Genomic DNA, 21,874 nt, shown 5'->3' on the forward strand with positions numbered 1-21,874 from the left:
TGGATAACACAAATAAAACCATCTCTTATAAATCACGTTTCATTCGGTCCATGCTAGTTCCTGTCAGTTCTGTCCAGACTGTGTTCACAGAGGCGTTAGTTAACAAGTGAATGTAAGTACGTTTAAAAGCAAGTCAGGATTGAAGACCTAATATAAAATGTCAAAATTGGCATGGCTAATGGAGGAGATTGTCATGGGTGAGTGGGTAATTACGTAAGTGGATAATACAGTTGTGAAGGCAGGGCTGTTGATATTGTGTTTACACTGCCAAAGTGTTCATCAGCTTCTAAAGGGATTAAAAGGGGAGTTGGGGGAGGTGCACGGAAAAGTGCTTGATGGACTCAGTAGTTGATGTTTGTGTGGTGTGCTTTAATGGGAAGTAATCACAGACTTCATCAATATTTCTGCCTTGACATTACAACAAGACTATTCTGGCAACTTGCGATGGAAGAGTTTAGGCTGGGAACAAAGATTGCACAACGTTGATTCACACCGGCGCCCTGACCAGGTAGCACACAAAAAGTCAAACCGATACGTGAAACTCTTAATATGCATTGTTGTTGTTTTTTTTCAATTATCTTTTTATTGATTTTTAACATTTTGTTAACATAGCAGACAGAAAAAAAGAAATAAAATTACAGGAAATAAAAATGAATACATAAAAAATAAAAAAACATAGCAAATTAAATCAAGTCGGTCCATGGTCACAAATCACGATAAATTTTTTAAAGTTATGTAATCATGCCAAACCCTGTTATGACATGGTAGCGTCAGAGGTCCATAAGCGGTTCCCATATCCTTCGGAAGGCGTCTCCCTTATTTTTTAGGGCGTATGTGCATTGTTCCAGTCTTAAAGTTACATGTAGGATTTGTTTAAACAGTTTAAATGATGGGGGTCTTTGTTCCAATTGAGCAGAATGCATTTCTTTGGTATATGGGTGATTCTCACGAAACCATTGAAACACCACGGCACTAATGATTTTAGCTTTAAAATGTGTAATATAGTAACATTAAAAAGCATCAGAATTAACACAATACTGTGTTCTACCTTGCACAATGTGTGATTTCAACATAAGAATTTATATTTGGAATTTTTATCTCATTTTCTGCTGAAATTCTCATTACCGCAATGTGTCCGGCTGTGTTTTAAAATGCGTTATGTTGTAATTTAATCAAATTAACACAAAAATATTAAGAAAAAAAATAAATGGATGTTTTGCTACACTACTTTAGATGACAGAAAAAATATTTATTGAATATTCATGTATAATAATAATGAAGAAAAATTAGGAAAATGATATGTCCATGCCTGATGTTCTCATCCTCCGCAACACTTTTTGAGAACAGTTTAAGCACACATACAGAATTTTAATAAAGTTTGATTTTGAGTGACCAACCACATGGACCAGTTACTTCAAGATGGCTACTAGGTAAGATCATTTTTTTACAGTTAATTTGAAATATTGTCTTGTCAGAATGCTTACACGACATTTTGAATATCATTACCGCAACAGATGCTTATTAAATGTTAATTTAATTAATAGAAGCATAATACTTAGATTTTAAATGCATGTGCAGAATCTCCAAATTATGTTCTTTCAGGTTTGTCATGTCATTTTGAAAATATGTCAGTGTTGATGTTTTCTGACTGTTGCGGTAATGAGATTTTTTAGGACTAATTTTTAATTATGTTACAAAAAGTGTTAAATGATAAGTAAAAGTTTTTAAATTAATGTTCCCATTTACTCCAGACTTTGTTTTTCAATGTCTGGTGGGAAAAAAGTAAATTTAAGCAATTTCTACATTTTCATGCTTGACATTTTTAAAACCAAGTTTTCGTGAGAATCACCCATATAGGACATTATGATAATCCTTTTCCTGCATGTGGTATCCAGTGTCTTTTTCAATATGCATTGTTTTTTACTGGAAACTCTTGACAGCCATAATGTGAAAGTCTGACAGGTGTATATTAATGTCTGTAGGCTGTCAAATATGAGCTAATGTCAAGAGGAAATCATTTAACGGTTTTCACTTGCTAGTTTTAATGGCCGTTCATTTGCGAATGATAGCCTAAAGGCTTTCATGTCTCATCATGACCAATTTGCTGTCTTCCACAAGCCTTTCTTTTTTATGTTACACAGCAGGCTAAGGAGATCATTAGTATGTTTATTATACTTCCAACTCAAACCGGGCGGCTTTACAGTCCATTGCCCCCAAATGCACTGGCTACCTGTCTCGAATGAACTTCTTTAATACGCAAACATAAAATTGCTAGTCATGATTGTAAAATGGGGAAAGTAACCGACTGCAAATGTCGCATACTGCTAATTCCAGCCTGAAGAGTGTGTGTACACAAGCGGTAAAATATACAGAGTTGCAAGAAGCAGATACGCCTCCATGTCTCCGCGTCTGTGTCTGTCTCACCTTTGCACTTCTTTTGCACCTCCTATTTCACACCAATTATCTAAGAGATGCTTTAATGTAGGCCGACAGCTGTGATGAAAACACTTGTTGCGGCCAAAAACCAAATCAAAACACTGTGTTCCTGAGCGACACTTAAAAGTGCATGTCTGTCACATTATCAACATTTACCGCATTACAACGACTTCGCTTTAGGCCGTTGCCCCATTAGCCAGCTGCCTTTAAGGATTAAATACCCTGTCAAAAATGATTCCTTAGATAATTCTTTATTTTTGTTGTTTGTAACCGCTACTGACGATGAGTAACTTTAATTCAGGCATTTTTAAATTAATGTGTCATACTTAATAGATAACCACATACTGTATCAAAGCAAGTTGCATCTGCAAACAAGCACGTTAAGATTTGGTTCTCAGTATTACAGTAAAGGCCTATAGTGAGCTCCTTATTGAAATAAATATAATAATCTGAAGTAATCTGAATCTTCAGTCACTGTGGGTACTGTCCGAGATCCCTGAAGTCTTGAAGTTTCACTTTACTTTAAGTATACTATAACCACTATATTCCTGACATGGCACAAAGCTTCAAGGAAGCGTGGAAAATTGGAAATGGAGGGTGTGAGTTAGTTCAGATCTAATGAAACATTAACCTAATACAATGAAGCCAGATTAAAGGTCATGTTCTTTCTGATCCCATTTTTTAAACCCTAGTTAGTGTGTAATGTTGCTATAATAGTATAAATAATACCTGCAAAATGATAAAGCTCAAAGTTCACTGCCAGGCGATATATTTTCTTTAACAGAATTCGCCGTTCAAAGCCTACAGCGAACGGCCGGCTTGGACTACAGCTCTCTACTTCCTGTTTTAATGACGTCAGTAAAACAGTTTTCTGACTAAACTCCACCCACAGGAATAAGTCAGTTGCCAACTAAGCTAACGGCAAGCTAAGCTGCTATCAAATCACAACAAACTAAACAACCTACACAATCAAAACTCGATACGTATTTCTGAAGGAGGGATTTCAGAGAACAAGGAAGACATCAGCCTGTTATTAGGACAGTGAAAACGGCGATATACAGATAAGTACATTTTGTGAAAAATACTGCGTTTTTTACACGTGAAACATGAACACGTTATATTGCGCACTGTAAACACAATCAAAGCTTCAAAAACACAGAAAGAATGGGACCTTTAAAGTACGTAATAAATTACCAATACAGTTGATGATATGATTAACAGTAGGCTAGTGTAAGGGATGCAAAAGGTTTGAACAGGCACTAGACTGTGTTTGGTGACCAGGCAACCAATAACAATGCCACCATTGCTAACCTCACTAACTGAATTAGCTTTGGCTCTCACAGAATAGTGGTGAGCACCATTTAAGGGATTTAAAACCCAATTATGAAGCGAACACAAAAAAAGGATCAGACCACAGCTTTAACAGCAATCATTACAGGATCATAAAATACCTCCAATGTGGGCACACTGCCCCCCCCAGACTGTTCAAATGTCAACCAAATATTATTTTAGAAAGTCAGAGGTGGAGAATCTGACTTGGTGAAAAAACGATATCCACCTGTTTCTTGACATAAATGTGGGCGCCGCCATCTTTAAGCTGTCTTGTTTATGACTTCCGGCGAGCCACTAAAGCTAATGGTAGTCTATTGCGAAGGACAAGTGTGCCATTTTGACTGGCTGTTTAATGTTTATTATGAAATCCAGGAAGACAGACATAATTTGTGCAGTTAGGGGTTGCCATAATAGCTGATACGAACGCAGTAAATTTCTACAAAACATTTGTTTTAACCACAATCCATGCACAAGAACTTAATGTGTATGTGGCACACATGCACTCATGATCTGTATTTAAAGAACTTGGTTCCAAAACGCGATAAACGGCATTTTTGGAAAAAAAAAAGTTACTGCCAAAATAAGTATTAGGTCAGTATTTAAAAGTAAATTCTTAATTTTACGCAAAATCCAATATCCGCAGTGTTATTCTGTCATCTTTTCTCCCTTTTTTCCCAAAACGCGATAAACGCCACTCCTCCTTTTCTACAGAATGCAATAAATCCGCTCCACAAATTACAGGGCACCATTCACGCAATGTAAACAAACAATGGCGGCGTGTTGACTGCACGGAATCTTAGTTTTCCTCATTTACTTTGTACTTCAAGATCAACAAACAAACAAAAGCAAAATAATACTTTAATGGCATTGATAAACCTGTGGTTGTTTTCTGTGATGGGAAAGATAGTAAGGCATCAACATCCAATGCGAGAGGCACTCGGGAGACGGTTTGTTCAAATAACTTACAATCTGTTGAATGAGATAGATACTGCTGACTGTGTCGGACCGCATGAAGTCCATTAAAAAATTGCCGTTTAAAAAAAAACTCACTCCAGAGGGACAGTTGTGACATTTTAAACCATCCCCTGAAAAGTTAAAAACACAAAGTCTTGGTAAATTGCATGTCGACTGGCTTTCCCATTGTTAAGATACTGGTATGTCTCTGTGCTTTTATATTTGTGCATTGAAGACCTGTCTCCTCCGATCAACAACACGAAAGGATTGAATATATCTTCATATATCAAGCCACTTTTTAATTTCATCCTCATACTGGTTCATACATGGCAGGTGTAGTAAATATGTACTGTTTAAATCATGTTTTATGCGTGCTCCCACTACACTGTTTTCTACCGGCTGGCTATTGAACCGGAAGTCTTGCACAAGAAGGGAAATACGTCACATCACTTACTTCCGCGTTCGAGAAAAAGGTGGATACTGTAGTATTGTAACACAACTATTGTAACCAGTACTGCCCAGTTGACTCCACACGGGATTTAAACCGCCTGCCAAGCCAATATGAAAGCCATTAGTGTGTCTCTTGAGATCATGGAGTGAGTTTTATATAACAAACGTGTACCAGCTAATGTCTGTTACACTTACTTTTCCAAGCCACCGTACACTTGCTGTGAGTGGGATTCAGACTACCAACCAAGCCAGCAGCATGGGAGTCTGAACACTAACAAGGATGCTAAAAATGAAAGTCACAGAGTAACTTAATTATTTGAGTAAGACAGTGAAATTAGACAGAAGGGTCTTACTGATAACTTTGTTGTTGTTAGTTGTATTTACGGTTAAATTAATAAAAGTGTGCTCATGATGAGCATTTTCTAGTTATCACTAAAGGGCTTTTGCTAATGTAGTCTGCGGTTTGACTGAGGGGAATGCATGCAGACCGTAATGCTTTAAAACAATGCCATTATCTGACATGACTTACATGGCTTACTCTGGGATAGTTTACTGGCCCGTTTAATGAGTTTAAAAATTCATTGTTTACTTGCAATCGTGTTGCTCCATAGCTGTTTGCTGTATCTGTAGAACATGCGACATTTTTACAGCTATGAAATCTCACTTTATTCTTTCTAGGGGCTGCCAAGCTCTTAAAAGGACATGGGAGTATAGTAACAGGCAGTAATTAATATTAGTAGAAAAATCAATTTTTGGGTGCAACAGAACGTATAAAGAAAATGAATTTACAGAAGTAATAAAATGGGCTAAAAAACACATAGAAACAAAACTATTCATTGATTTCGCCAGTGAGAACACCAGAGTGTTTCTCAAAGGGCTGTGATTATACCCCTGTAGTTTGTCAGCCTGTCTCATGCAGTTCACATTGAGAGGCATTTCTGATAGTGGCTCTCCTGAGGAGTAATTCCCTTTAACAATAGAACACATGTGGGGATTAAAAAATGACATGGATGTTCATTATTTTGCAGTGGTGTAGTATAGTTTTATCTGACATTACGTGTCTCTGATCATGCGAACTACTTTTCCATTTATTTTTTTAAATTTGCTGTTTTAAAATGTTAAAGGAAATTTGTATTTTTACCCTTAGAATACATATGTGGGTGACAGAAGACCCATATTCATTTTAGGTATTATGCAGGTACACCGACAATTAATAAAATTGTTCTGTTCCCTGGATGATTATTTTTTATATCTTATTTTATATTTAAGACAGTGTCAGTCTAAGGTCCCGTACACACTGCATATTAATTCAGTTGTCACTTCACCTTTTAATGCTTAAAGGCGGAGTCCACGATGTTTGAATGCCAATGTTGATATTTGAAATCACCTAAACAAACACGCTAGCCTGGGTGCCAGCTGATCTTAGCCCCGCCCACAAGATTTTGAAAACGGGAAGATCGGTCTGGGGTTTCTGCGTTGAGGAGCTACTATGCTAGGACAAATGCTGGTCGAACCAATGAAATTGTCAGGGCGGGCTTTATACGATGATGGACAGATAATCAACAGTAATGTAATGAACCACGTCACCAAAGAGCACGTGTGTTGAATGGCTGCCGCTGTAAAGTTCAGATGTGTGGATTCTGACATTGAGTCTGTTCTAAAAGATATCGACAGAGCATTGATTTTAAAAGAGGAACAAAGAAACGCGAGCAGGGCATTTGTTGATGTTTTTGCCGTCCTTCCTATTCGGCAAAAGTTGGTCGCAACTGAAATTGCTAACGTTATCACGGCGATGCAACTCAGCATGCACGACGAGATGGATATAATTAGCGGTCGTTGCCAGCTTCTTTTCGGAAGCCCGGAATCGTGGTTGCTGAATAAGTGGAGGGACATGCTAGGCTCCAATGTTTTCAAGCCAACGTAATGGGTATCGTCGTGGATGAAGTTCACCTAACGTACAAATGGTAAGAGATAATCTTACTGTATGACTTAGTAAATACTTCATGTTGTGATATAAACTAAATGTTGTAAACATAATAGGTGTTGATGTACATTCGCTAACTCAGTATAATCACGATGTTAGTGTCATTGTAGCAAAATAACTAGCAGTTCGGTCAGGCTGCAAAGACGTAATTTCAACATACGTCACACACTCCGTTGCTCTGATTGGTCATAGGTCTATCCAATTGAGTGCAGAGGCATTTTTCGGTTGAGACACGCCTCATAATTATAGCTCAATGGAGCGGTATCAGACTCAAATTCTGACTAGAATTGAGTATGGCAACGTCAGGCTACAAACACGCCTCTACCCCAATATAATCTGAACCTTCTGTTGATAAACCCGCCCCACACATACGCAACTCGGCAAGGATGTCGGTTAGTAGACACACTCCTTACTGCTGATTGGCTATAAGTGTGTTTTGGTAGTCGGCCCGTCTCCTTTTCCAAAGCGTTTTTCAAACATCGTGGACTCCGCCTTTAATCCTGTTCTACACACACAGTTCAGTAATTTACGGGACTGACAACCGCATTCGACAAGCGAATCAACTCCCGCAAAATACAGGTAGTGACAACCCCAGTGACACAAAGGTTTATTGCACACGCTGTTAAATTATTTTGGTCAAAGCTGTGAGTGATAAGCACGCAAGACGGCAGAACATTGCTACAGTATGGTTATCTTCTGTGTCAATCATCACATTTTCAGGAGTGAGTCTTGTTCCGTGCAGACATGAAATTAACATTAAGGGGATTCACTCCCGCATTTAAATGCGGTTGTCACTCTTGAAGGTTTGTAGTGTGTGCCAGGCCTAATGCTGCGTTCACACCAGCCGCAGTAGAGACGACAAGCGTGAGTGATTTCAATGTGAAAGATGCTTTGACGCGTGTCTGGAGGTCTTGCGGCGTGAATTGAGCATTGCACGATTTGAAAACTTTGAACTTTAGCGGAAAAACGCGCCACGTTAACCAATCAGGAGCTTGCTCTAGTAGTGACGTGATTACAGGAAGCAAGCGGAGTTGCAGAAGCCTATGGATGGCCCTTCCATGAAGCGAATTTCCGCGTGAATGTCTCAATGACTAGAATTTTACATGCGAATGAAGCAAGTAAACTCAAAATGTTCAACAGTGTTTCCTCTAGGATTTTTTCCAGCTGTGGCGGCAGGGGGCGCCCATGATGATTATAAATGTACATTATTTTTTTAATGTAGAATATATGCTACAGTAAACTAACATGTATTTTTTTTATAATTTTCATGCTGTCATTTTCTTTTCCTTATATTTATAGCATAATGCTTTTCTATGTTTGATCTAAAGTGTATTTTCTTTAAAGATACGTTTTATAGCTTCCTACGGATCTTTCATTGTAGTTTTAATGTAGTGTGCAAGTTCGTGCTCGTGTTTAGCGTTACAGAGCTGTTGCAAAGTCACGCACAGTCCTGTTTGATAATCCGCTGAGATTTACAGAACACCCGACATCAGCAGCAATTTTATTCCACACCCGGCCTGTTTGACATAAAGAGCCCGACCCGGTCACACCGCAAATCGCGCAGTTAAATATAAACTTTTAACGTTCTTCAGACAGAGCTTAAACACAAATCATAAGCACAGGGCCATTTAAAAACTGCTACCTATCGGAATCGAGTCGAATTTTGGTGTTGGGTGTTAGACCCGCATACTCTTGCCTATTGAGTCCCGACCTGCATCTACAATGCAAATGACACGTTAATATTATTACACACGTTACCTCAAATATTATGCGTTTCACCCGCGGGTATACCCCGACCCTGCTGTCTGAAAACAGATGAAACAGTCTCAGCGTCTGCCTCGAGTTTTTATTACCAACGTCCTTCTCTTCCCACAGGAATAATGTAAGTTTCCTTCCAAACAGATTCGACTGTTAATGTCTTACAGTCCCATATGAGTAGTATTCAGTATTTAGCCTTTTGTTTTTGGACAAATATCTCGTCATTAAATGTGAAACTTTGTGAGTGTCGATCTGAAGCACAGAAGATTGACAGCTGAGCGGTCAGCAGGGCTCTGCGCTTATAGCCTATATTCTGAACAACTAATTGCCTGATATGTTGATAATATGAGTACATTAATTACAAATGAATGTCCAAAAAACCCGTAATATGTTAAATCGAAAGTTTAATTATGTCATTTCCGCAGCCCTGGGCTGCGTCGGTGTAGATATGCGCCGGTGAACATCATACGCGTGATGACCCTTGAACCTTAAATTACCCTACATTTAAATTACCCTAAATTTATTGTCATACAGATAAGAGTAAAACAAACAACATAAACTGTAAATGTTGTATTTTTATTTGTGTAAACTCACAATAATGAGAAAACCTTGTGCTTATTTAAAATCATTAAAAATTACGTGCTTTCTGCTGCTTTGGTTTTAGAGTGTGTCACAAAAAAAGAACTTAAACTCAAATACTTTTTATTAGTTTTGTCAATCTGATAATTATTTAAGTGTAACATTTTTCATGTAGCCTTATTTATTTTATTATTATTTCTCAAAACAGAGACGTAGCCTAATCATCATCTGTTGATTTAAATCTATTTGTGCATGAAACTAAACCCATGGGGGAAATTATTATATTTTAGGCGATTTATTTATAAATGAGTTTACAACGCGAATCCAGAAAGGAATTGATTTATTTTTAAAGACAGCCAGTCTGACAGGGCTCTTTATTTTGCGAGCTGCCGCCGTGGTTTTGTCTAAAAGGGATACAGCAAATGCAGAAAAGTTAATGATTAGATTTGGAGGTAGGATTATTAGGATGAAAACAGTGGCTCTGGCTAAAGGCGATACAAATACATCCTACAATCGTGTGAAATTTTGTGTTTAGAGTTGGGTTTGGGTGAAGGATTAGGATAAAACAGTGCTCATACGGCAAGATTTCATTTGCTGTATCCCTTCTATCCACAACCAAAGGTGTGGCGGGGATATTTTAGGCGTGGCGAGCCGCCACGGTAGAATGTATATAGCGGAAACACTGTTCAAGCAGCAAACTAGATGCAGAAGACGCAAATTTGATGCCTCAAACGCGGTTGGTGTGAACCCACGGTAAAAGTTGAGGGTAAATTATTTTTACATTTTATAAAATAATAGTATAACATTTGTTAATTGTTTACACATCTTTGTGCGTTAAAGGACAAGTTCTGTATTTTACACTTAAAGCCCTTTCTTAAAGTTTTCAGATTGTTTATGATGAAATAGAACAGTTTTGACTGAAATTTGGACATATGATGCTGTCCCGAGAATTTTCGGGTGTTTCTTGTATCACCTCCCACCTCTACAATGGGTCTATAGGTGCACAGGAACAATCCTTCCTAAAATGCATTAAACTTTTGTTTACAAAGACGTGAAACTCACCGAGTGGTCAGGGGTGTTCACTGATATGCTCACACAAAAATCGCTGCAAAAGTAAACAGGGCTTTAAGTGTAAAATACCGAACTTGTCCTTTAAGCTTTTACCACATTATGTGTCATTTTGTATAGATTTTGTCTCAAAATATAACAGAAGTTGTGTTAAGAGTAACACAAAATGTGTTGTTTCAATAATAACACAGAGATAGGTAGATTCTAGGACAACGCATTTAGTGTAATGTTTTTAACACATTCGTTCTAAGAGTGTACATAAAATAATAGCAAACTGTGAAATATAATATATTTCTATAATATATACAGGGCTCGCAAAATTTCAAAATTCCCGGTAGCCCCTCAGGCAGCCACTCTTCAGTTTTTGATGAATGCAAGTAGCCTGAAAAAAATACATTACTTTAAATTTATAATATTGAGACAAAACATCTATCAAATCACAAATAACACATAAAATAATCAAATTACAATCATCAATACAAAATCTGAATAATAATAATAACTTTTGAAAAACAAAAGGATCCTCGCACCTCGGTGCTCAGCCCTAATTACTTTAGATTCTGAAATATTACCTGAAGTCACAGATAAGAAAATGCCACTCGACGTTGAGGGGATATCACAGTTGTGTTCCTCAATTACTTTTTACCATGGGCCAAATTTTGCTTGGTTGTTGTTTTTTGATGCTTTCATTTTTTTAACAAACAAAAAACTTAGATTTCCAATTTTCCATGCAAGCCAACTGTTCCTGTTCCAAAGGCTAAGTGCAGTAACTACGCAAACACTGAAACCGAGAAAAATGCCCTTAACGTTTTTTACACCAGCCAGTAAAACATGTTACTGCAAATTTGGCACACACGTTTCTCTGAAATGGGACAAAATTGAACCAGGAGACTTTGTCACAAGACACAACAGGTCTCACAAAGCCCATTTCAACCCTTAACTCAATTTTGACCAAATGCATAGTTACTGCGCTTTGGCTTTGTAGCGCAGCATACTGTAGCCAATTTTCTTAACTGCACTCACAATTTATATCACTTTAAATTTGCTGCAGGAGATTTCATTTTTTAATCAACAAGCTTGTTGAGGTATCACCCACAGGTGTTTTTAAACCATACTAAAGTTGACATCTATTGTAGGCTTTAATTAACACACTTACACAAACAGACAGATAAAAACATAAACAAAGCTTTCAAATGTTGACAACTGTTCTCAGTGGCTTGACATATGGCAAACTTTCCAGCATGTTTATTAATTGTTCATCTCTGAAAGCAGTTTTACTCTTTTATTGGATGTGGTTAATATTTTATGTTATGGCGTATTGTTTTACATTTTATATTTGATGTATATACATGATAAATACTCATTAGTTTTAGATAGCATGTTGCTATCACCACCAGCTTTTAGGAAAATTAGACCTTTCCTAAGCGAGGATGCTACTCAAGTCCTAGCCCAGGCTCTTTTCCTGTCCAAACTGGACTATTGCAATGCGTTATTGGCCGGACTCCAAACCCCTACAGATGATCTAGAATGCTGAAGCAAGAGTGGTCTTCAATGAACCAAAGAGGGCATCGTTCCTTTCTTTGTCAAGTTACACTGGCTTCCCATAGCTCACATCAAATTCAAAGCTCTGCTCCTGCCCTTTAAAACCACCACTGGGTCAGCACCCCCTTACCTTCAATGGCTTATACAGACTTATGTAACCTCTAGATCCCTGCGTTCTGCCACAGAAAGACAGCTTGTGGTGCCATCCCAAAAAAGGGGGAAAATCACTATTGCATACCGTTTTTGTTGCGACAAGATCTGCTGACTCTAAGATCTCTTCCGCCAACACATCACTTGCTAAAATCTTTTCTTTTTTTCTATCTCTATCTATACCTTCTCTGTCAAAAAATAATAAAATAAATACTAACCCATGTATACATAATACTTATGTGTTTTTGTGTTGCTCTAATTGCTTCTATTGTTACCTCATTTGTAAGTCACTTTGGACAAAACAAAGCATCTGCTAAATGACTATATGTAATGTATATGTCATTTGAAAAATGCTTTTTAAGTGCAGTGAAACTCATAATATTACAATTATATTAGAAATAAAATAAATTCACAATATCACACATAACATGGCTAAATCTTACACTGTGTACTCCAAATAAGCCTATACATGTGTCCATATTTGCTTTGGGATGATTTGATTATTACTCAGATGTGAAACAGCATGGTAAACAGTGATGATAATCTTAGGTCAGACTAAATAGATAACAAGACAGATCACAAGAATGCAATCCGTACAAGAAACGGAGATTACCCAATGGCAGTACATTATGCAGCTGATTCAAATACGTCCAATTTAAGAATTACTGGATTGGCAACAATAACTGCATCCATTAGAAAAGGTGCTATGCAACAAAGATTTTATCATTTTTCCTGGTTTGAATGATGAGTTGGATTTGTGTAAATATTTTTGAAAATGTTGTAATTTTAATGTTGTTGTGATTGATGGGTCCCGCTGCAATGATCTTTTGGTTCCTTTCAACTAAACAGAGCCATTATACTGTAGTTTACACATGCAACTCGTTTTGTACCGGACACACTCAGGGGAAGGCTAATGGCTGAAATGCATCAGTGAGCAGAATTGTATTATTTTTAATGTCTTCGTGTCACTAAATGTGCATCTCAACTATGATTGAAACCCTATCAAGAAGCACATTTTGGGATTAAGGTCCATTCAGCAAGTAACGTTCCAGGACACTTTTCGTGATTAATATGGATAATGTTTTGGAGACTTGTTGGTTTTTGGAACCATATTTTACCGGTTATTTTCATTGCTGTCGGTACCCCTGTTCAGTCTTAAAAGTTAAAGACTTTTTAAAAGAGCTATTTCTTTCTTACCTTTCTATAGTCTGAAGATCTATTTTGAAAGGTTCTTTGGATCTTTATGAAACCATACAGTACATCCTGAAAAGAAACTTTGGTAACATTTACTTGTTAAGGGTCATCATTTACTATCATTCATATTGTGTTTCTGAAGCTTAACAATTGGGGAATGGTTTGGCAGGGTCATGTTCCTAAGTAATAAGCATGCTGACGTCAATTCTCAAATGCACTAAAAGTTACTCATAATCATGCAAATCTTCCAGATCTCAATGACTTGATCTCAAAACACAATAGCAGGTCGTACAAGTGCCGTTTCTTCAGGAAAAGCATACAGTGACAGACTCTAGAGCAAAAAAAGGACTAGAAATGCAATACTGAAGTGAGACACAAGAACCAGACAAGACATATTGAGGGTTTGAATATAAACAGAAGATGGGTTGAACAGTGAGATTGAGTTGTTGCCAAATTTGAATGTACTATAAATTAAACAACACACTACCAGACAGCTTACCTGAAAAACTATCCTGTCAGAGTAAAGATATGGCTTATAAAACAAATACAGAGGAGACGGCAGAGACAGATCCCAGTTTAAGTGGCAAAAAATCATGTCAGTAGCTTGCGCTGACATTTCGCCTGCCAGACTTCTTTTGAGATAATCAGCATGTTTTTCTGTTTTGTGACAAGCTTTCAGGCTATTCACAACTGACATTTGTAGTTTTTCCCAGATGGCTGATTAAATCCATATTCCAATCACAGCAGGCAACTGACTCCATTTTAGGTCAAATATCTGTCCTGTGAGGTCACAATATTTATTACAAAGACAAGATAAAATCCAAGATGTTCATTTAAGTTTTTAAGTCCACTGATTTTTAATTATCCCAATACTGTCAGTCAGCTGAACGACCATTAGTTAACATAAGACGTGTTTTGACATAATGGTGTTTGGGCAAATATTAATTAAGATCTTTGACATGTTGGACTTTTTCAGCCAAGCTTTTTATTTTCACATCTGCATTATCTGGTTTATTGGTTATTGTGTGATCAGGCTGCACCTACATTGGTAGGGGATAGAAAATATAATCTTAGATTAAAAACAAGACAAAGGAAAATTGTGTGTGTGTACCTGGTAATTCATGCGGTGCGGGGACCAAATGTACACACAAAGACAGTCATTTTTTTGATTTTGTGTGTTTTTAAATGTCTGATATATATTTAATGAATTCAGACGGGACTACATTAGATATGTTATCAGAAGTCTTTTTTGTTTCTTTTTGTAAAACTATTTTAATGGTTAAAGGATTACTCAATTTTCTTTAAAAAATCCCAATAATTTACTCACCCGCATGTCATCCAAAATGTTCAGTCAAAAAGTTTTATAAGAAAAACATTCCAGGATTTTTCTCAGTTTAATAGACTTTATTGGACCCCAACAGTTTACAGTTATAATGCAGTTTAAAAAAGATTCCCAAACGAGGCATAAGGGTCTTATCTAGCAAAATTATCGTCATTTACGGCAAGAGAAAAGTACTTTTAAGCCACGATTTCTCGTCTTGCACCAGGCGTGTAACGCACCTGCGCGACCTCATGTAAATGCACCATTACGTCAAAAGGTCATGCATGAAGTATGTGAAACTACCGCCCCATGTTTACACGTGTGGAGAAAGAGGACCGTTCTGACGTTGTTGTATGTGGAATGATACTAATTAATGTCTTTGTGTCAGTTCATTGTTTAAAATGGTCCGCAAATGTGCGTTTCACATATGTAACGCGTGACCTTTCAATGTTCTTATGAAATTATGTGAGGTCGCGCTGGCGCGTCACATGGCTGGTGCAAGATGAGAAGTTGTGGTTTAAAAGTGCATATTTTTATTTTTCTTGTCAAAAATGACAATTGTTTTGCTAGATAAAACCCTTATGCACCGTTTGGGATCGTTTAAGGCCCTTTTAAGCTGCGCTGAAACTTCAATTTTAAACTGCATTAAACGGTAAACTGTTGGGGTCCAATAAAGTCTATTAAATTTAAAAAAATCCTGGAATGTTTTTCTCAAAAAAACATAATTTCTTCTCGACTGAACAAAGAAAAACATCAATATTTTGGATGGCATGGGGGTGAGTTAATTATCGGGATTTTTTTTTAAAGAAAGTGGAGTAATCCTTTAACTGTGTCATAGTAACCACAGTAACATTTTCACGTTCAATAACAACTTTCGGTTGCAGCTGAGCGATGTCCAAAGCCATATCAAAGCTTTAATAAAAATAAAGATGAACATATTGTGTTTTTAATGTAACGTGAAGGGCCAAAATAAACCCATGAATCATTCTTGAAGATGCATTAGACGCATAATCTCACAGTTGCACTTAATAACTAGATCCTTACAGATCACTTCAAGATGCTTTGAGCTTGACCTTATTAATGTGAATATGTTTGTGACCCTGTCTGTGAAATCCAGGCTAAAATCTCAATTTAATTATGAGATCAAGAGCATCAAAGTCTGATTTCAATCATAAATTTGACTTTATTTTCAATCCTTGGCATGACCTATATTAAAGATATCAAGGTTATGTTTTTCACAGAATGTTTTTTACATTATGTGCTATGATTTTGTGTAGAACCAGTAAATCACTAAAAATAACTTTGGCTGGGTTTAACAGGTAGGGTCAAATAAATGAAACTAAAATGGACATTGGTTGCATGCTGTTCTTTTATAGTAGTTAAAAGACACTCACCTCTTCTATCTCTGTCCATACAGATCTGTACACCAGACCTTGTGGTTTTTCTGTCCTGCTCAAACCAACGTCTGAAGGAGCGTCTAGAGAAGCGTGAGGAGCAGCAGGGTCGCCCAGATGACAACCCTAAAGCCATCGATCGACGCTTGACTAATTTCAAACAGAATGCCATCCCTCTGGTCAAATACTTTCAGGAAAAGGGCCTCATCGTCACAGTAAGAAATATTTTTGGATATATAACATACTGTAACTTATAGGATAGGACAGTGTATATCTTGTTAGTTTAATATTAAATTGACAAATAAACAGTCAGGGTTACTATGTTGTAAGAGAAAAGAAATCCACTGAAATGACTGGACTGGATACAAAGAGAAGGTACATTTGAATAGTGCACTTGTTTGTTTTAATGTTTTACCATTTGTAACTCGCACTAGACCATGTAATGCATTTTGTAATGATGCACAAACAAAGCATAGCAAAAACAAACCCATACATAATCTTGCCTAAGTAGACACATCATACATTTGTTCATTAGAAGTCCATTACTTGCAGTAGGCGGTTCAGTGCCAAGAGTTTAAAGGCATGCATTTATTTTGCAATATTAAACAGGTAACCAGAGTGCTTAAAAGTTAAGAGACGATGTATTACACCTGCGTGCATTTCAGGAAACATGTTACGAAGTCCCATCAGCATTAAAATGTTGCAATATTAAAATGCACTGACCAGGTGCAAAGTCTCACTGCTGTCAGTATCATTAAAAAACGCTTTTTATCAATCTGAGTAATTACTACTGTTGATCTGGGACCAGCTGGAAATTAAGGCTATTAGATCCAGCATGTGTCTCTCGTGAACTCCTGTCAGGTAATAACAAAAGTAATGAGGATGCGATATTGCGAGCTGATTGCATGAACCTGAATCAGGAATTCAAAAGTAACATGAAAGACTGTTGAGAAGAGGGGGATTTAAGAAGGAAAAATGCAATAAATGTCAAATCAAAGTTACATCTAAGTATTCAAATGGGAAATGCTAAGTGTTGTGGTTTAGTGTTTATTTCCTTCCGCCTCAAATGGCTGCATGGAAATCGTTCACTGTCAGAATTAGATTTAAGTTGAAATACAGAAACAAAACTGCTCTGTTACTGCAACGATTTGACCTTCAACAAACATTTGACATTAGGATATAATACAGCCGAAAGGCCATGATGGAGTTCTGGGGTTGTTCTGTTGTATAGTTTAGAAGACAGAAAGTTATATGGTTTTGAAACCATATGAGGAATATAGATGAAGAAAATTTGTTTTTGTTGTACTTTAATGGTAAAAATATGATCTGACCTTGTGATAAACTGAATCCCCTATGCTTTACACATTCTGAGTCTGCTCTATGTGTGTATCATGACTGCTGATAGCTCACTTCTCACGTACTCTTGTGTCACGCAGAGACATGCTAATGCCATAGCAATAGAAAAAAATTATCTTTATTCCAGAAAACATGAAAAGCATTTATATTTAAATTAAATTAATTTCAACTTTTTTAATTTAACCACAGGTGAAGTGCCGTAACTTAAAAAAAGTTGAAATTGCTTAAATTATCTTGATGAGTTAAAGTAATGTAAAAACATTTAAAATAGTAAGTTGAAATGAATGACTTATAAAGCCAATTTGATTGTAATTAAATATTTAAGGCATGCAAAATTGCAGAAATTCACAAGATTAATTTTAATCTGTCTACTCAAGTTGAACACTGCACTGTAAAAAGTGAAGAGTTGGATAAATATAAAAAAGTACTTCAACCTAAAAATACAGTATTACCAATTTAAGTAATTATTTTAAAATGATCCAACTCTTAAAGGATTAGTCCATTTTCTTAAAAGAAAAATCCAGATAATTTACTCACGATGACAATCGTTTTGCTAGATAAGACCCTTATGCCTCGTTTGGGATTGTTATAGTCCTTTGAAACTCCTTTGAAAAAAACTGTTAAGTGTTGAGTTAAGTATTAAATGTTGGGCTCTATTAAAGTCCATTAAAATGAGAAAAATTCTGCAATGTTTTCTTCAAAAACATAATTTCTTCTGGACTGAAAAAAGAAAGACATCAACATTTTGGATGACATGGTGGTGAGTAAATTATCTGGATTTTTCTTTGAAGAAAATGGAATATTCCTTTAATTAACTTTTCCAGTGGATCACAACATGATTCCTCTTGCACTGTAATAGCACTTTTTCATCGTGCGGTACAAGACTTGGCACAATGCAACTCGCTTTTCTTTGGCTCAGTTTGCTTTCCTACTGCAGTTTAGAACCATTTCAAAGTGGGTGGGATTATAGATTTATCATTAAAGTTGCTCTGCTTCTACTGCTGTGACATATTCTCAAATGTGATACAAACAAATGCACAACACAGAAGCAATAGACTCAGGGCATATTCATGGAATGGTGTTCTTCATTTTTAGCAGGCACGGATTAACACAGTGTAGTTTTAGGAGCGCCAGCAGAAAATTTAGGGCACATCTTGAATCAGCCTGCAATGCAATTATTCACATTTTCCCAAAATAACTGCATTACTGAAAAATACTAAATAGACTTAACTCTATGCAGTTGCTGTCATTATGCACAATTGATGAAACTTTCAGAATAGGAAGTTATGAACCAAAGAGTCATACAATCTCCTAGACTAATTATCGGCACAAGAATCATACATATACAATAAGTTATATCAAGAAAGCATTGTAATGAGATGAGTGGCATGGCAATACACATACTTGTTTCCTTTAGACGTTTCTCATCTTTTATCCAGTTTTCCTTAACTGAGCACTGATGTCTAAAACCTGTATTCTCACCTATAATGTTTTTGGTGTTAAAGGGATAGTTCAGCCAAAAACGATACCAAACCCATGATTTACCCACCCCGAAGCCGTCCGAGATGCACACGTCCCTCATCTCTCAGACGAACACATTTTCAGTTATTTTAGAAAATGTCAGCTGCTAAACAGTAAAGTTACGGGGTCCACATCCTTCAAGTTCAAAAAATGTGCATATATCCTTCCCCAAAGAAATCCAAAGGCTCCAGGATGAGAAACAAAGATCTTTTGAGGGTAATCCGCATGGTGTTGTTGCGGAAATGTCCATATTTGAAACTTTATAAACGAAAATAACTAGCTTCCGGGAGCACCATCATCTAAGACTCCTCTGTATTCATGAGAGAGTTTAGCGTAGTGTACGCACTTTTCGTGGTGACGTATGACAAATTCGAAGGGCGGGGGCACAGAGCAGCAGCAGAGAAACCTCCGTAAGCTGCATAAGCTCTCATCTTGAATTCGGACGCGACTAAGAAGGCGGCATTACAGGAAGCAAGTTATTTTCGTTTATAAAGTTTTGAATGTGGATGTTTCTGCGGCAGGACGGTGCGGATTACCCTCAGAAGGCCTTTGTTTGTCATCGTGGAGCCATTTGGATTTGTTTTGGGAGGGATAGATGCACATTTTTTGGACTTGAAGGACGTGGGCCCCATAACTTCACATTTGATTAACTGAAAAATCTAAAACATTTTCTAAAATAACTGAAAAAAATGTGTTAGTCCGAAAAATGATGGACGTGTGCGTCTTGGACGGCTTCGGGGTGAGTAAATCATGGGTTTAATATCATTTTTGGCCAAACTATCCATTTAATAGGAGTTCTCCTGCTCTCTTTGTCTCTCATCTCTGCTATGTCTAATTTTAAACCCGCGCGTGCACGTCTTCTTGCGGTTCTGAGTGAGATGTGTTGACTTTACCCGGGCTGCGTAGACCCATTGGTTAAACTATTGATGCGTCATGCAATTGAGCGGCTAAAACCCGATCGCGCATTCCGTATTTTTGTCACAGGTGCCTGCACATGCGCGAGTAGTTGTAAAAAAACATTATGGTCGCAGTCTGAAGCCCTTGGTTCCCCCCTATTGCCTGGTGCCCCAGGGCACTCGCCCAATCCTGTCTATGGATAATCCGACCCTGATTCTCAGCATGTAGATGTTTTTCACTGCTAATAAGGAGCAAATCGCCATCACTTGGTTGCTCAATGCCGCACAAGGGTAGGCGGCTAAGGGCTCATTATAATTTTGCGTTACATATACTTCTGCATCGTCGTCAGCAAACATACATGCAGAACGCTGGTAGGCAGCTAAAAGCAGCAGCTTGCCCAGTTAACCCACAAACGAAGAAGAAGCAATACCTTGTTGTGTATGTTTTGAGAAGACCAGCAGGGATAACTTTTGTCGCACTTTGAGTTAAATCACTCCTCACCTTAGCCCATCTTTGTTCTCACTGTCGCAAACGGAAATACCTATGACACAGTTTTTACCTGATGGGAGGGGTTCTAGTGGATCTGGACCAATCACAGTGCTTGTAGTCCACGTAGAACTGACACACTCCGTGTGTCTCAATTCGTTCCCTAGCTCCCGAGGTCGTGAATCAGTATATCGTGTACACAGGTTCGGGCACTGGTAAGGACCCTAGCTCACTTCACATTGGGACGATGTTCACTTATTTTTCTGTCACGGCTGCTTACGCGCGTTGTAATCACTCACAGCTGTTACTCATCAACAACCGGCAAAACCAACATCTTTCTGACTTAATTTTAAAAACAGTACATTGTGAAAAATGCTGTCATTATTCTCTTACATATCTGTTCATAAAATTGGAGGCATATAATTACATTTTAAATGTAATAAATATATTTACAATTTTAAATAAATATTCTTTTAAATATTGAGTAGATTGTGGTCCCTTACTGTGTAGCAATGTGTGTTTATATTTACAACTAAAACAAACGTTTGTCTTTATAAAAGTTCTGTAACATTTCATAAAGTTTATTGAGTTGGATCACGTGATGTTCGGTTGGCGAGCTTCAGAAAAGGTCACGTGATTTCCGGTTAGGGAACATAGGGATCATCGATGCTCACTGGTTTTTGCGTTGCATTGTGGGAATTTTTAGGGAACGAACGTTCCAGTGCACTGAGCGGATTTTGCGATTGAGACAGCCCTTAAAATGGCCGACTCCCTGATCAGTGCCCTGACTACTGAACAAGGGAGCTGATTGAGACACACGGACTGTTAACATTTTGGCGAGGTGCACGTCAGGCTACGGATAGCCTACGGGAGCTTAGACCTTATGCACAACTATAACTTAGGCTTAATCTAACATCATGTAGCAATGACACACGTGATCTGCAGTGTTTACACGTCACATTTTAGTACGATACCTCAATTGTGAAAAGTACAAGGTACTAGATACAGTACACAGGTACCCCCCCCCCCCCCAAAAAAAAAAGTGAGCCGAGCCATAAGACATACAAATCATTCAGTTTATAATGAAACCCATCAGACTTGGAAACAATGAAAAATGAAATCAAGAATCAATACTTCTCTTCACATCAATTGTGTATTCAGTTCTTATCAACAAGACTTAATTAACTGTTGGTAGATTGATTAAAATTGAGTTTTTAGGTTTTTGCTACTGCCTTTTAAGACAGAATTTTTATCCATTCACCCTTGCAGGCTGATTAGTGCAGTAGGCAGAGATAGTTGTTTTTTAATAAATGTGTATATCTTGTCAGTGAGGAGGCTTGTGTTAAATCTGCTGGCATTTCAGATGGTTGGATGTGATTCAGACACAGCTCAGGCGAGATGACTTAATTAATCTCTTCCATCTGTGGCACCAAGTCTGATACCTATCCAAAT

General features: G+C 37.4%; 1 protein-coding gene across 1 annotated transcript in view; it reads left to right on the forward strand.

The window, feature by feature from the left end:
- ak5 (adenylate kinase 5) overlaps nt 1–21,874 on the forward strand; it is a 76,752-nt gene that overhangs the window by 7,310 nt on the left and 47,568 nt on the right. The window contains exon 6 of the mRNA XM_055202803.2: nt 16,186–16,377. Within this exon, the coding sequence (XP_055058778.1) occupies nt 16,186–16,377 (192 nt within the window). The remainder of the gene's footprint in view (nt 1–16,185; nt 16,378–21,874) is intronic.

This window comes from Misgurnus anguillicaudatus, chromosome 2 (genome assembly GCF_027580225.2).
Source record: "Misgurnus anguillicaudatus chromosome 2, ASM2758022v2, whole genome shotgun sequence".
Taxonomy (NCBI): domain Eukaryota; kingdom Metazoa; phylum Chordata; class Actinopteri; order Cypriniformes; family Cobitidae; genus Misgurnus; species Misgurnus anguillicaudatus.